The sequence below is a fragment of the Megascapheus bottae genome, chromosome 2 (assembly GCF_031878675.1).
Source record: "Megascapheus bottae isolate mThoBot1 chromosome 2, mThoBot2.hap1, whole genome shotgun sequence".
Lineage (NCBI taxonomy): Eukaryota > Metazoa > Chordata > Mammalia > Rodentia > Geomyidae > Megascapheus > Megascapheus bottae.
The window spans coordinates 86,789,386-86,807,064 of NC_143510.1; the positions used below are offsets into that span (position 1 = coordinate 86,789,386).

At 43.9% G+C, this 17,679-nt stretch overlaps 1 protein-coding gene across 1 annotated transcript in view; it reads right to left on the reverse strand.

The window, feature by feature from the left end:
• Large1 (LARGE xylosyl- and glucuronyltransferase 1) overlaps positions 1 to 17,679 on the reverse strand; it is a 449,296-nt gene that overhangs the window by 33,623 nt on the left and 397,994 nt on the right. Inside the window, exon 11 of the mRNA XM_090328589.1 lies at positions 5,786 to 5,941. Within this exon, the coding sequence (XP_090184715.1) occupies positions 5,786 to 5,941 (156 nt within the window). The remainder of the gene's footprint in view (positions 1 to 5,785; positions 5,942 to 17,679) is intronic.

Below are 17,679 nucleotides of genomic sequence, written 5' to 3' on the forward strand. Positions count from 1 at the left end.
CCAGGAACCCAAGGTATTTTTTACTGAGGAAACCAAATCATGAGCTACTTACTTTTTCTGGAGGGGAAAAGCTATCCAAAGGTCTATTTAGTGAAAGTTCAGAGCTGGTTTGCCTGGCAAACTGGGAGGAGATGGTTTCATCTCTCACTGGTACTAATTCATCCATCACACAAAAATAATTGGCTTTTATTTCATGCCTTGTGCTCTGTTAGCAATAGGTACTGGTCTTCCATACTGGAAATGATCCTACAGTCTAGCAGGAGCGGCAAAGGAAGTAGATTCTATGATCACAGATCACAACATGAACTCTACTTGATTTTAGGGGGCAAATTGTGTGCATCACATTTACTGATTTCTTGAGCTTACTTGGTCATCTCATGTCTGTCAGGTAGGAGTCCTTGTGATTCTATTTAACTGGTGATGTACCAAGAGTAGATTACTTGAGGCCTCATAACTTCAGGTCACAGGAGCTGCTCTCCATCATGAATAAGCGAGGGGTTATTAACAGGAGGGGGACTGAGACAACAGAAGAAGGCATGAGGTATTACAAAGAGCACATGGCAGGGGAAGACCCATTAGCACCAGGGAAAACCAGGCACCCAGGTCACAAGGGCCAACCTATACCCAGACTTTCTCCCCCTGTATCCCCGGACCCCTGGGTTCCACCTCTCAGCTGTACTGTGGCTTAGCTATCCTGGGAATGTCTGTGAAATGCCTCGTGGAACGTCTGTGAGCGGCATCCTGGGCTCTGCTGGCTGCTGTGTGACTGACAAGCCCGTGACATGTGGCACGTGAGTGTAGGATACCGGAGTTTCTCTGGGACACAGCTGTTTCCACACAGCCATCTGTTCCTTGGCAGGCCATGCAGGATGACGCCATCAAGTGTTTATAGAATCTGTTTATATGTGTCTTAGTTTTAACTCTTACTTGAGCCACACTGGTGTTGCTTTCCTTTCCTCTTGGGGCTCAGCATCAGGGATGAGTCCCACATTTGTGGCTGGTCCCTTGTCTTTGTAGCAGGGGGGACTGTGCTTAGAAGCCTTCTTCATTTTGGACAAGAGGGATCTCAGGGCAGTTGGAATGAAAAGTCTCCCAGACATGAAGAGTGTCCTCCACCACATAACCACCTACAGTTGGTAATACTTGAATCCTTGTGCAAAAGCCTGGATGTTATTTTCTGACCCATTTACCAGGCAGGAAATCTGAGGCCTGACAAAAGTTAGAGTGATACCAGAAGTCATAAGGCCAAGATGCTGTCATTACAAATGCTTTATTAACTTGTGTTAGTTCATTTGTTCAATGAAATTTATTGAACGTGAGCCAGGTTCCAGGTAGTTTTGTATAATGCAGCAAGAATCTTCAGAGTGATGAATAATCAAAGGAATAAGTCATACATATATGGACTAGTGATAAGTACCACAAGGGGAAAAAAAAAGGAAGGGACCCTTGGGAAATAAGTGGTGCTGGGTTAGGGTGGTTATTGTAATCTTGGATCAGGGAGGTCATTCAATGGTCAGTCAGGGTTGAAGATTATTTCCCTCTACCACCAATCTTTTCTGTGAGTTCAACTCTCTTAGCATTCATGTCCTGCTCCTTATTATGGAAATCATGACAGCAATCCCGTGCAGGGGTAGTGAAAGAGTAAGGGAAACGATTTCTGTAAAACAAGCACAAGAATGACTGAATGGCTTGTGGGCACGTTACTTCTAAGCCTGCAGTCCCATTCACTGAGGCAGCAGCCCAGGTTGCAAATACTGGACTTCAGTGATCTGTAGCAGCAACACAGCTCCTCAGAGCTCTGGTTACTGCAGAGGGTGAATCATAGGTCTCTTTCCCTCCCATTGTGGGGAAGGTTACAGTTGTATCTCTCTTTTTTGCATTCCAGTATCTGCATCTCCAATTCCCACAGGCTAGAAGAGAGCAGAGAAAGCTCCAGGAATAGCACAGAGCACTGTCGTAATGCTATACCAGTTGAAAGTGACTAATACCCACACCCAGGAATGCCCAGCAGGCTTTTGTGCCTGTACCATTGCTAAGAGATTGGTACTGATTTGCTGTAGTGATGCAAGGCCGAGGCCATGGTGGATAGTGTGGGATCATCAATTAGTGATGTCTGGCGTAGTCAGGGGATAAGGAAGCCATGAGTGGCAGATGCTGATGACCGTCTATAATTCTATACAAATTCCAAACATTGATGTCCGGCCTCTTTTCTTTTTTTCCCACTTCTGAGTGTTTTAGCATGTTTCATAATGAGCCTTTGACAGAAGGATGAACGATTCATTTTTATCACTGGTAGGTCTGAATTATGCACTTTTATGTGCTTTGTCCTTTCTTTGGTGGCCACAGGGAGGATAAAGAAGGAAGTGAACTCAGGGAGGGATGTTCTTGCAGCTGACAAACTAAAAGTGACAGCTGTCAGCAAGGGATCTGCAGAACAAGAAGCTAGTGGTCCTGGGCCATTTCTTGCTGGATGACCATCAATCTCTCCTGGCTCCGGCATTTACCAGCCCCTTGGGCATTCTCAGGACAATTTTGTCATTACAAATTATAAGCTGTGTTCAGTCCACTTTAGTTATTAAAGGAAGGACATGTGTTCTAGCCAAGTTCCCCTAAAAATTCCCCTATCAATTTTAATGGAATTGCATTTTGTTTTTATAAGAGAGCTTCCTTCAAATGGAAACTGCAAAAACAACCCCCCCCCAAAAAAAAACAACAACAACAAAAACCCCTTTTTATATTTAGTTTTTGATGCTGGTACTGAAACTTGAGCTCGGGCCTTAGCCACTGTTCCTTAGCTTTTGTATTCAAGGCAAACACTCTATCACTGGAGCCGTAACCCCATTTCCGGTTTTTTGCTGGTTAACTGGAGATCATAGTCTCATGGACTTTCCTACATGGGCTGGCCTCAAGCTACAATTCTTGGATCTCACCCTCATGAGTAGCTAGGTTTATGGCCATCAGCCACCAGCATCTGGCTGGAGCAAGACCTTGATGAGATGGCTTCCGTCTACAGACTCGTGCAAAGAAGGCAGCGGGGTGGGGTGGGGGAACTGCACTGCATATTTCAGATAACTGCAGAAAACCTTGCTACACTCACACCCAGGCTCGGCTGTCAGGAAGGCGGGTGGGTGTCCTTCACTTCCACTGCTCCAGAGGACTGTAATCATGATTAGCGGCATTAGAGACAATCTCAAATCTGCATGAGGTAGGAGGCTTTAGCATCCAGGGCTTGCCAACAGCAGAGAGAGCTGACTTACAGTGTGGAGGGGGAACCAGATGCCAGCCTGTTGGGGATGCTTACAAATGACTCCCACAGGGGCAAGGAGGAAGAAAATCTGCAAGATTATCTAGCCATGTCCTGTGGGGGTCCTGAGTACACTTGAGGCAGAGGTGGGCTACTGAGGACAAAAGGAAAGAAATGCTACTGTACAGAATTTGTAAATCTGTCCCTTCGTCAGATAATGATGAGGTAAGTGATGCTTGCTAAATAATTACTGTAGTACATAAAAGAACTCACTGGTCCCAAGGACAGATGTTCAGACAAACTATGGAACCCAGGAGTAGCTGGGTTCCATCTTAGACTGTCCTTGAACATCACTGGTGGAGCCAGCTTCCTTTCAGATCCAAATATCTGGTTTGAGAGGCTCTGAGACTGACTTTGCTCCTCATATCCCAGCTCCTCGCTGACTTAAGTGGCAACTTTCATACAGGAGGACATTGTTCTCCAATGCCAACTCCAGTTCCCTTCACGGCACCTGGCAGAGAGCTGACAGAAATGAATACAATCCCAGGTTGGCTCAAAGCCACTTCACCCTCTGTAAGAGGGAGGCAGACATAGCTGGTCAGCAAGACCCATATGGAGGGGGGTCTCTGCTTCCTGAGATTCGGAGCAGTGTTACACACAACCCAGGGAGCTAGAGGACTCACCCACTGCCTCTTCCTGCAAGGCTTTTCATGCTGCCTTCTTCATGGAGAGAATGAGAGAACGGTTTCCACTTGGTATTCAAAAACAAATGCGGAGGGAGCTCCTGAGTATCAAGGACGAGGATAGATACTGAACTGATCAGAAAAATGCACCAAGGGAGGTGTGAAGGAACACAGTGCTAACTGAAAACATAACATCTGAAAATATCCCCATCCGAAAATGTAGTTGCATATCTGCTATGTGAAACCTCCAAGAGATTCCCAGAATCCTAAGGGCTCAAGTGATTATGGCTCTGTTCCCTCTAGTACCCTTAGCCAATGGAGGCTCCTAGAAGGCATCTAGGGTTATAGGAATCATGTCAGAACTAGACAACTCCACTGTGACACAATAGCGAGGGTGGCCATGATACTAGTTACTCTATAAAAGAGTGAGTGCTAACCTTCATGGATAGCCTCCCCCAATGCTGGGAGTCAGAGATTTCTCATGACATCATAAATGATAAAAATGCTCAATTCTGAAAGCTTATATGCTAGTTTATAGCAGGTTCCCTAACACAGGTTATGAATCTTTACAATCTGACCCCTACATACCTAGCCCCCTTCTTCTTTATTTGTCCCTGTCACCCTAGCCATTCTTCCGTTCCTCACAATCTGTCCTGCCTCAGGGATTTTGCATAAGCTACTTTCTTCACCTGGAATGTACTTCCCTGGTTCTACTCTGGCTAGCTTTCTTCACACTCAGGTTTTCAGACTAAATATTACCTCCTCAAAGCAACACCCCAACTCCCTATTAAGCTGCCAGCTTCTCACTAACATTGCTATGCAGCTGCAAACAGCTGGTAGTTTTCCCCAATAATTTACATATTTGTTAATTCATTGCACCTTTTTTTTTTTAAAACTTGGTTATAAGTAGCATGGAGGATACTTACAACTAAAAACAGTTTACAAATACTCTATTCTCAGAATAAGTAGAAAGTCTTCTACAAAGGCTTGATGACTTAATAAATGAACCCATTTTTCTCATGTCAGATACTAAGGGTCAGGGAAAGTACTTACTCAGCATCTAATAAGGATGACACTACTAAGGTGAGTTTACATGGCATTTCTTGCCCATTTTTCAAGTATCTCTATAGAAGTTTAAAAATACAACCCTGATAGTTGAGGGAACAGAGACAGAGGGAGGTAGAATAGGTTATAGGAGGTCTCTGGGGGTTCACTGCTGAACCCAGGCCAGCCAGATGGCACACGCCCTGTTCCCTGCTGCAATGCTACTTCCCCCATTCCTACAGCCAAGTGTCTGTCACAGTCTGTGTTGTTGCTCACTGTATGACCCCGGGAAAATTGCTTAGCCTCACTGCACCTCACTTTCTTCAACTGTAAAAGAGGGCCTCCATAGACACATCCGTATGAAAACATATGAAAGAACTAGAAAAAGTGAAGAAACAGAAAGAGAGTGGAATTCAGCAATGCCTGGGAATTCTCACCTCACAGATTCCTCACCTATGCTGTCTGTGTGACAAACAGGTCACGTGGGAACCTCCTGTATGCTACCCCAAGTCTTGACAGGATTGAGTTCTGGAGCACCCCCTGTGGATACCAGCTCCACAAGGACTTGGGATGGAAGGTCTCCACTGATGCTTGGTGGTTTGCCCCTGCTGTTCCTGCTGCCGGAACTCACATGGAGTCACCCAGTCTGGCCCAGTGGCACTCTTTTCCTGCATTCACAATGAGGGTTCTGTGTGCCCTGAGGAAGGCAAACTATCCTGTTCATCCTGGTCCTGCCCCAAGTTCATGACAGAGATTGGATCCCCGATATTCTACTGAGCACCTGCCCTTCCTGCCTCACTCCACAGACACTTACATTTTCGCTGTTCACATCAGCCTCACTGGGGCAGCCAAACAGCTCCCGCCGCAGGAGGTTGCCATCGTACTCCAGGAAGGTCAGATAGAGGTTGCGGAAGAACTCCACATGCTTGTTCTTCACCCGCAGCTTCTTCGGGGAGTTCCAATGGATGACCTAGAGGTGACCAGGAGGTTGTCAGGGAGGCAGGCCTGGATATTCAGAAAGCCATGGCTTGACATCTGACTTGTTGATATTTAATCCTTCTATCTACATCAGCAACCCTCCTACCTGTCCACCCATTATTCCATCCATATGGATGGAATCCTTCTGTCCCATCAATCCAGTAATCTTCCCATCCATCCATCCATCCATCCATCCATCCATCCATCCCTCCCTCCCACATTTACGGCAGGGTGGTTAATAACAAGGGTTCTGCAGGCTAGTGACTGGGTTTACATTCAGCCTCCATAACAGGTATTCTTTTAATTTTAGGCAAGTTACTTAGCTGTTCTACACTTTAATATCCTCCTGTGAGATATGGAACACTTGAGGCTCCTGCCTATGTCAGTGACTAAGATACCATTTCTGGACACCATACCTGTTTCGTTAAGCATAGGCCAGGACACTCTTTACCTAAAGTTGTTTAGTGGTCCCAATAGGGTGAGCACAGGGAGGGCAGACCCTGCTCCCTCTGTGGCTTGTGGTTCCCACAGTATTGCCTAACCTCCTGTCTACACCTAAGGAGTAGTCCTTGCTCTAGCAGCACTCAGAACAAGGCTTATTACCCTCTGGTCTCAGCCTAAATTGCTTCTGTACTTCCTGGTAACCCCATCCAAGAGGTGTGAGTTCTCATCATCTCCAGGTATCTTTTCCCTCTGCTCCTCTAGCTCCAGGGGTGCTGGTTCTTGCAGTTAATTATTCTGACTTCATTTAGATACCAAATGATCATCATGCCCCATTACCATTCCTGAAATTCAGATGCTCTGCTTGCATACTTGACGTGGTTTTTGTCTCCCACCTGAGCTCTGAGTGACACTCATGGAATCATTGATAAACAACAACAACAACAACAACAACAACAACAAAACTATAGCACATTTGACCTGGAGATGCTCAGAGAGAGGAGCACGCCCTTGGCACACTCTGGTCCATAAACAGGTGGTTGGAAGGAATATGAAGCGAAGAGCAGGAAGCAACCAGGGCTGTGAAATGTGCAGACGAGTGTTCCAGGGTTTAAAAGATGACTGGAGGCTCTGGAGAGGGGAGACTCGTGGGTAGGACTATGCTATAACCAGAGACATGAAACAGAGGATGGGAGAAACAGGTCTGACTGAATGTGGAGCTGGGTTGACAGCCAGGACTTGAGAGATCCTAGTCACTGGGGATTTTCAGGGAGACTGAAAGTACTGATTTTAGCTTTTAGGAAGATCACTGACTGGTCAGAGATGAAATGTGGTATTATGTTTCAGCTGCAATTCCCAGTTAAGAGATGCAGACTTGGCAACACAGGTAAGAAACAGGAATAGGAGAAAGAAATAACTTGGTAAAAAAACAAAAAACAAAAAACAACCAAATAAGCACTTATTGAATAATGTGTGACAAAATCTCTCTATTTATAATTTTCAGTATTAACACTCAATGGAGTTCATTCTTACATGTAATAGTTATTAGCCACAGTGTATGTGTGTTGAGCAGCAGGAGTTTAAGAGGTGATGAAGTACTGGAGGCTTCTGCCTCATGCACTGAGCAATGTTGTTATTGCAGGGTGGGATCCTCTCAAGAGTACACCTCCTCCACACTCTCCCTGACCTTCCTCTAGTCCCTCTGTGTACTCTCTTGTCCTCTACTGCTGTCATGAGATGAAGCAGGCAAAGGCAGGTTTCTTTGATCTAGGATTTCCTAGATCTGCTTCCAGAAATGCAAGAAATCAATGTCTGCTCATTGTAAGCTATTGAATTTATGGAAGAAAGAAATAGGGACTTGTAGCTCATTAACTTCTGGTTCCCTTCATAGGCCAAATTCTGTCTCCAAGTCTATAGCAGGGCCCAGAGCCTTCAGGTCAAGGGGTCTAAAGTCCCCCCTCCCCCCATTGCCCTGTTCTTTTTGAAGATACACACTGGCTATATATGCCCACCACTCCCAATGCCAATTCTCCTCTGTCATGTCAGGGCGTCTATGGGAAGCATATTTGATCTAAACTATATTTCTTATTTTCTGCTGATGGTAAAAATTGTAGTCTTCAGATTAGGCCCAGTTTGAACCTCAACTATGCACTGCATTAACTGTGTGTCCTTGGGAAGCTCCATATTCTTCTGGAATTTCATTTTCTCATGGTCAAGAAGAGGACCGTTGAGCCTGATGGAAGCAGGCAGAAATGTTAGATGATTAGCACAATGCCTGTATGTCTAGGAAGCTCTCTGTGTTTTCCTGTACCTGGACTATACAAGGGTCTGATGAAACATACAGGGAGGGAGGATGGGTATGAAAGATGCAGTGACTGTGCCGTGCCTTGGGAAGGATGCATGAGGCCAAGAGTCTCTCTTGAGACCAGGCTCCAGCTGGGGAGAAAGATCCTGGGCCAAGCACTAAAATAACTGCATGTGGGCTGGTATCACTCACACTCCGTGGGGATCCTGTCTTCACCGCAGATGACTTTGGTTCTTGCTGACTGCTGAGGCAGCAGCCTGTTGGACTGATATGCCTCAAATTCCAGAAACTTGGGCTTCCTCAATAGGGAGAAATTTCAATTAAGTGAAGAGTACATAAACCTTAATGCATTGTGCACCGACCTGCCTGGTACTTTGGAGGCAATGACTTACTTAATCCTCTAAATAAGCCCATCTGAGTATCAACATTCACTTCCTGGAGATGGTGTGTGACTTGACCACATCTCACAGCTGTCAGGTATAGGGCCAGGGCTTGAAGTCAGCTACAATTCTCAGCTAGTGGTACCTCTGATCCTGCCGATTTGAGCTTTTCATAGCTGAAGACTGGAGTCACAGAGGAGCAATGGCTTGCATATGATCCCACCATGGGTCTGTGTCACGTCAGGGTGAGGGTGAGGACCACATACTCCATTCCCTCAGCCTCCTCTCATCCCACTATGACTCACCCTGGTCTTCACTGTACAATGACAATCATCATATGCTGGGCCTGAATGAAAGGCAGCCAGGGTTAAATTAGGAAGGCACGAGGAGAGGATGGTGTGAACCAGGGGTTTAAGGAAAACCCTTATTTATCCAGCTGTCATCTACACACGAGCCCATCCACAGCCTGATAAGGTATAAATGTACCTTAGCAGTTAAGGATGAGTGTGTATGTGTGTGTGCGCATGAGTGTACTGGGACTGGAACTCAGGGCCAGGGGACTGACTGTTCCTTAGCTTTTTTTCCCCTTCAAGGGTGGTACTCTACCACTTAAGCCACAGCTCCATTTCTGGCTTTGTGGTGGCTAATTAGAGATAAAAGTCTCATGGACTTTCCTGTCTGAGTGGTTAGGATGCTTGGCATTTTCCACTGGTGCCCAATGGACACTTTAATCATAATTTACTACTTTGCACCAGGAAATAAGTAGCAGCTATCACTTTTTACATGCCCATCAGATGGTAAATATTAAGAAATGTGCGTACATGTGCACAAGTACATGCATGTACAACACACATACCTACATCATAGTCAATCCTGAAAACAATCCCCTGAGATTTCATTCTATTATTGTTGCATTTAGTCTCAGGTTCACATAGTCCAGGGTCACTAAGCTAGTCAATTGTCTAGTATAATAGAAAATTATCTCTTGTCTCTACAAGTTTTTTCTCCATATTGTGAGTTTTGTTCATTCAACAAATATAAAAATGAACAATGATTATGTGCCAGAACCTGTCCTTTGGATGAAGGTAGGGATGACTGTGTTTGTGAATGCATTTGAATGCTTTTGTGACTCTTTGTGGAATTCACAACTTAGAGGAAGAATCTGGCTGGCATGAGGATGGAAGAACAATCTACTCTAGCCTGTAAGCACTCTGTGTGTGTTTTCAGAGTTGCTAATGATTATTCCTGAGAGGGCTTATGTATGTTAGGTGCAAAGTCACCAAGGCCCACCGTGGACTTGTGACTTGTTCAGAGTCCTACAGCAGAGCAGATGGCAGAGCCCAGGTCTGTCTCCTGGCCCACTCACTGCTCCTTCCACTAACACACATTCTTAACACTGACAAGCCATCTCTGGATTCATGAGACTCAAGTGTGACCACTGCTCTGTCTGATCCTTTGAGAGACAGGAGCTAACATGGAGACAGCAAGCATGTGGTGTCAGAGGCAATCTTTACTGACAGGCTTCTGGTCAGTCCTGAGAGCCACCCAGGAGAGTGTCCTCCAAACAGATTAGTGTGCAAAGTTGGAGAGTGCAGTCATACCTCTGAGGTCTGTAATATAAACCCACCCCAACTTACTCCACTTCCTAAGGTAAATTAACACTGTACTCATTACCACATTTATTCCCAGTTCACACTTAGTAGGTTCTTTCTGGGTGCCAAACACTTATTATTATAGCTCATCTACACAAGTCTACAAGCAAGTGACATTCTCATATGTCCTCTTTCGGTTGAGGGAAGTTTTGGAAAATGACTCAAAGTTACATGACCAGAAAGCAGGAGAAACACCATCAAACCAAGGAGATACAGAACTGAATATGTATTTACATGTCAGAAATGACCAGAAATGACGCTGGAGCAGATGCAATGCCATAGGATGATTCAGGATTTCCTAGATACATGGCAAAGCCTGCAGCTTAGCTTAGGAAGTGAAGGAGGGAGGGGGCTGCCAGGTGGCCCGCAGAACCTGGTAAGCATTGGGGACCCCTGGAGTGTCACTTGATCAGATGTGAGTTGTCTATAACTGTTGAGGATATGTGAAGATATGGAGTCAGTCTGGAGGGAGTCTGAAAAAAAATTACAGAAATTGATTGCAGTTCAGCAAATTCAAACACCATCTGAAAAGACATCAGAAGTGAATGTGATTAAAGGAGATGATGAGAAACTATCCACCATCAAGTGCACAGAAGAAAGTAGCTCAAAAGTGAATGGAGAAGGCTGTGGAAAAACAGCTAAAACTCTGGATTTTGAGGTATAACCAAGAGAGTTCACAGAAGTAATCTATGTGCAAAAAAAAAAAAAAGACCTGAGAAATCACCTCATGAGTCTTACCTTTTCCAAGTTATAGGGAGAAGAAGTGCTGAATAAGGAGTAAGGGTGTCTTATCTCAAGATCCCCAGGATTCTGTATGAGCTACTCCTTAGCTTAACAGTTAAGTCAAGGCCGGGAGTTTGGCCTAGTGGTTAAAGTGCTTGCCTAGCATGCATGAAGACCTGGGTTCGATTCCTTGGTACCAGATACATAGAAAAAAGCCGGAAGTGGTGCTGAGGTTCAAGTGGTAGAGCTCTAGCCTTGAGAAAGTCCAAGGACAGTGCTCAGGCCCTGAGCTCAAGCCCAGGACTGGCAAAAAAAAAAAAAAAAAAAAAAATAAATAAATAAAAAAAAAACCAAAAGAACAAAAAAACAAGTCAAACCAACTCCATTTACAACTTCCACTTGTTCTCCACTTAATAGACTTCTAGTGTTCCTTGATCTTTCATGATTCCAGTTTTGTTAATTCTTCTTCATCTCCACTCTGGGACTTTCTTCTTTTCCTTCAAGGCTGAGCTTAAAGACCTCTTCTATAAAAATCACCTCAACTCTTGCTGCAGAAGGTTGCTGACTGCATGTTATCCTCCCTACTCCATCTTTCATTCCTAACTGAATACTGATTTTGTTTGTGAGTGTAATATCCTCAATACCTGTGAATGGATGTAAGATTTAAGCCAATCATAATGATCTTGAACTGGCTTTCTAGACTCTCTTGCAGGTAGGAGTCACCATTTCCAGATTCCCTTGCAGCTAGGAATGGCCATGTCACCCAGAATTCTCCAAAAAATTTTTTTCTGGAAAGTATCTGATTCTCAAAGAAAAAGATTCAGATAAAATTAGTGGCATCTCTCTTCTTTCTCACCAATCTTTTTGTCATGAACAGAGATGTAATGACTCGATCCATGACAGCTATCCCCAAAGGAACATGTTGATAGGCAAGAGATTTAAACTCCTCAATTTTATTGCAAACTACAGCAAACTGGGTTTTCTCTCAGAGAAGAAGAGAGCGGAGGGGAACCCAACTTAGGGACTTGTACATGATAAGTGAAGACTTTATCACCCAACTCTACATCCTTAGCTCACAATTTGTGTTTTTTTTTCTTTTGGTTGGTGGTGGGGCTTTGCCTCTGGGTCTGGGTGCTGTCCCTGAGCTCTTCAGCTCAAGTCTACTGTTCTACCCCTGGAGCCACAGCACCACTTCCCCATTTTCTAGTGATTAATTGGAGATAATAGTCTCATGGTCTTTAGTGCCAAGGCTGGCTTTGAACCACAAACATCAGATCTCAGCCTCCTGAGTAGCTAGGATTACAGGCGTGAGCCACTGCACCTTGCTACAACTTGTGTTTTCTAATTCTGATCATAAGCAATCCTAATATAACATCTGAGGTCATAGTCAGTTTCTTGCTCAGTGTCTAACAGACTTGCAACTAAGTCTGTTAGATAACTCATTGCATATTTTTGCAATTATTTATTAACGTTCCTGCACCTGGCAGCATTAGAAAGTGAATTTGTAGGCTGGCAAGGAGCATGACTTATTATTCTTCCTGAGTGCCACAATGCCTGGCAAATAGTTAGTATTCCATAGTTTCCCTCTGGCTCAAGAATGGAAATCATGGTGATGACAGACAGTCTCAATAATCCTCACATTCTATCTGTCTACAGTAAATCAGTTATAAAAGCCCTTTTAATGTAGGCTTCAGAATGGAGAAATGTAGTCTCTCTTTTCATTGTCCAAGGGCCAAATAGCTTGTCATTTTTGTCTTGCAGGTGTTTAAGCTCCCTCTGTTATCCACTTGTTCAGTATTTGAAAGAGGACAATATTTTCACAAGTATTTTTTCACTTGTCAACTTCAGGATTAAGATTCATGGAAAAGGAGTGAACAGACCTACATGCAAGACCTGGTCCAGCTAGTAACAGCTATGTGAACTTCAGCTACATTGTCTAGTGTCACAGAGCAGCCTCTCATCTGTAACAGGGACATTAGCAGCAACTGCCTTGCAGAGCTGTGGTCAAGATCAGGAATGATGCAACCATGGATGTGGTGATGGCTAATTGTAGGTATCAACTGGACTGCATTAAAGATTACCTAGAGATGGTACAGGATTATCTCTGGGTGTGTGTCCAGAGGAGAATGACATGTGAATCAGTGGTAAGATCCATTTTCACTGCAATACCACTATGCATTCAGCTGGGCGCTGCCCTTGGACATGAAAGCTCCAGACTCTCAAACCTTGGGACTCCAGGATTTAGGCCAGTCACTCACCTTGTGCTCTTCCACCATTAGCTTCCCTGGTTCTGAGACTTTCTGTGAAGGAAAGTTCCTGAGACTCTTATCTCTAATAAATACCCTGAAGTGAAGGTGTGTTTTGGTGGTAAACCAGTAGCCTTGAGCAAAGAAGCTAAAAACCAGTATCCAGGCCTCCAGTCCATGCTGTAGTACCACACCAAAACAAAACCGAACAAAAAGGTGATGAAGACTAGTAAACACTCACTTTGTCTGACTTGGCAAACTGGGTTAAAAGAAATTTGTAAGGTAATACAGTAATAACACAAGTAAGTTTTCTTTCTCAGCAATGATTGTGGGAAGAGAAAACAATGAGAGGGCCTGAAGAAACCCATCTAAGACCAATTTTCATAGATTTGCTGCAGTAAAGAGGATTTAGATGTGTTTGCTGGATTCTGGAAATACACAAAGAATGAATGGGACCATTAAAGGCAAGGGTGTCCTGTACAAGTACCATTCGGAAAAAGTAGATCTGACTCTGGTGATGATGACAGCAGTTTATGAAAAGGGCAGAGAAGTAATCAGTGAAGATACGCTTGCTCTAACTGGAATAAAATAGAGATTCCAGGGTATGAGTACAAGGGGAGCTTCTATATACATTCCTCTACTGAATCATTCCCTGCTAAGTATTCAGCAAAGGAATGGAAGCCAGAACACACAAGTGCTGTTTGATATAACCAGTTTGGATAATTTCATAAAAGCAAGACAGAAAATTTCATGCCATTTTTACAATGCTCTATTGGCCTGAGCAGTGTCACAACAGAGGGATGTGAGTTGCTGACCTCAAACAAAGGACTCAGAAGGGATGGTACCCGTAAAGATGACTTTCACTTCTCTGATTTAGTGAAAAGATGGATATAAATAGTATTCAACCTCACCTTTTTTTTTTTTTGGATGCATGTCCTGGACCTTGAACTCAGGGCCTGGGTGCTGTCTTTGAGCATTTTTGCTCAAGGCTAGCACTCTATCACTTGAGCCACAGCTCCACTTCTGGTTCTTTTCTTTTTTTGATCGGTAATTGGGGTATCTCACACTTCAGAAAAACAAAACAAAACAAAATACATACATACCAATATTCAGTCTGACCTTTCAATGTGCCAGTGATGAATGAGAAACTAGCACTTTTAGAAAAGAGATTTCTGATATAGAGCTAACAAACAGATGTTGGACACTGTTCTATTGGTTAAGAATCTATAAAGCCAGAAATGATGTCACCTTACAAAAAAATCCTCATTTCTGGGCTGGGTAGTGGTGGTGTGCTCGTGTAGCATGCATGAAGCCCTGGGTTCTTTGGTACCACATACTTAGAAAAAGCCAGAAGTGGTGCTGTGGCTCAAGTGGCAGGGCACTAGCCTTGAGCAAAAAGTGTCCAACGACAGTGCCCAGACCCTGAGTTCAAGCCCAGGACTGGAAAAAAAAATAATCCTCATGTCTACAGTTAAAAAATTTTTTTGGATAGGGAAGATAAGTGGGGGGGGAGGGTTGGGATGGAAATGGGGACCATGTCATGAGAAAGGGTATCAATGTTTGTGAAGTAATGCACCTTCTATCTGGTGAATATAATGTAACCCTTCTATTAACCAGAATAAAAAAATTATTAAAAATTTTTTTTGGTAGGTTGTGGAGTTTGAACTTAGGGCCTGGATACTACTGTCTCTGAGTTCTTCAGCTCAAGGCTAGTGTTCTACCACATTGAGCCACAGCACCACTTCTGATTTTCTAGTGGTTAATTGGAGATAAAGAGTCTCGTGGACCTTTGTGCCTAGGCTAGTGTTGAACTGCAATTCTCATATCTCAGCCTCCTGAAGTAGCTAGGATTACAGGCGGGAGCCAGCAGTACCTGGCTATAGCTAAATTTTTTTTTTAAACGTCTGAGTGCTTTGCTAATATTTAAATAGAAAAAAATATAGTGGCTCTTGTGATTGTGAATCTTGCTGATGTTTTTAGGAGTAACCTCATCTCAGTGCCATCCACTATGTATCAGAAAGCCAATGACACGACTGCCTGTATCAGTAAAACCCAGAGGTGATAAGCTCTGCAAGTTACCTAATGAACAAAGAATGCATGAGTGCTAAGGAGAGTCCAAAAGACACATGCTATAAAATCCATGGACTTATTCCAGCTAGGCCCCCAACTAGTGCTTAACCTTGAGCAAGCCACTTCTCTTCCATCCCTCCCATTTGTCTATCTGTGAAATGAGAATATTGAGATAGAACACTGAGACAGATAGATGTGAACAGTTCTTTTTTTTTTTTTGCCAGTCCTGGGCTTGGGCTCAGGGCCTGAGCATTGTGCTTGGACTCTTTTTCTCAAGGTGAGAGCATGCTACACAAGTACTCTACCACTAGGCCAATCTCCTGGGCCCTTGAACAGTTCTTGTTGACCTGTTTTGGTCCCCAGTCTACTTCAAAATACTCTGAAAGGAAGAGGTACATTCCTTTTTTTTTTTCCTTTTAATAAGACTAAAAGTTTTACTGTAGGTCTCTCAGTTTGATCATGACTGGTTGGCTCCTATCACTTTGAATCTTCACAGCTTTGTAAAGCAATGCTTGTTTTCCTATTTTCTCACATGAGATGTGGTGAGGGCATGCTGAAGGGCTCAGTGATGGCCTTACAGCCTGGCCCATGGTAAATGCTTTGTAGTAGCTAGTAGCAGCCTGGTATATGAAGGATGGCCAGGCATGAAAACATTTCAACAGTGTCCAAAATAGACTACTTGAAGAGTGGCTAGTGCCACCTATTTAGTTTGAAGGACTTAAGTATACCAGCTGTTGTATTTTCTCATTAACCATAACACACCCCGTTCCCCGAAACTCAGGTATGGACTGGAAAGAAGTTGGGCTGAAGGTTGGAAATTCTAGATTTTTGAACTTCTCCAAACTCACTGCAGTTTTTTTCCTCCCTCAATCCATCCTAATCTTCCAGAATCAACTTCACCATTCATCATTCTTATTACCCTCTCTGATTTTTCCTGCCTCATTTTTCACTGTGGCCTGCTTAGAGGTGGCAGGTCCAATATGTTAATGCCCAGGGCACCTCATCTTCCTCAAAAGATATGGAAGCTGACAAGGCTCTCCGTATTAGAAAATGTTTTGAAACTTGAGTTATGGACTGCTTTTTTATGCAAATGCTATAAATTCCCTCTAGGAAAACACTGTTTTCCTGTGAGGATAGCATGATTTGTTTTCCCTTTCTGGTTTTTCTCTTTTGCTTTTGAATTTCTCTTTTAGGCATGCTCAATTCCTAATTTATAAGTTGATTGGAATCTAAAATTTAGTCTCTAAGCCTCTGGCTTTAAATGAAAATGTTCTTCCAAGGAGACAGTGTTATACGAAGGGTATTGTGGTTCTGGACTTGAAATCCATTCCATTTGAAGAGGGCTTGCCTAGCACACCACAGAATCCTGATATCACATGCTGTGTTTTCTCTGGAATTATGTCCTAGCAGAGACTCAGCCCTGGATGGGAGGAAAGAGCTCTGGACCTGGGCTTATACTCTTTGACTTGCTTGAGTAAATTACTCAATCTGCAGGATCCTTAAAATTTCTGATTTATAGAACAGTTGGAATAACATTCATCTCCTCTGGCTTTAGGTGTGGCCCCATAACATGAATCCCACCCAATCTCCACCCTGGAATCTCCTTTGATCTTTGTGATCCAGGAGGAAGCTGTGACCTCTGACTTCATCTGAAATGCATTTCCTGTCCACCCCAGAAAGATCTCCCTCCACTCTGCACAGACAGAATGTACAGAAGGTCTCTGATGATACCCAGGGCAGGAGACATCCAAGGCTAGGAAGAAGCTTTACCCCAGAATGATACAGGAGGCTGTCTGTTCCTATATACTAAGCTCTGTGCTTACTAGGAGTAATCAGGGCTGGCTACCAAAGGAGGTTTTATTTCTGGTGTATCTAATGGAAATCTAATTGAATATATGCTGAATTCTAAGTGCCCAAAGTGTTGCTGTTTCATAAAATGCAAGTTACAAGGCTTTGCAACAATTCCATGAAAGGAAATTCCTAAAAAAAAAGTCGGCATTCTACGAGGTGTGGGAACAAACCAGAAAGAATTCTCTGACGGCTTGCAAAAGTCCTTAAGTTTTGCTTCGTTTTTTGCTTTTTCCCCTTGGGTCATGGGGCTTGAAGTCTGGGCCTGGGTGCTGTCCCTGAGCTCTTCAGCTCAAGGCTACCGCCCTATCCTTGGCTACAGGGCCACTTCTGGTTTTCCAGCAGTCAACTGGAGTCTCATGGACTTCAGTGTCTCGGCTAGCTTTGAACTGCGATCCTCAGATCTCAGCCTCCTAAGCAACTAGGATTACAGGCACAGTGCCCGGCCAACTTCTGCTTCTTTTTAAAGAATTCTCGGGGCCAGGAGTTTGGCCTAGTGGTAGAGTGCTTGCCTAGCATGCATGAAGACCCGGGTTCGATTCCTTGGTACCCCACATACACAGCAA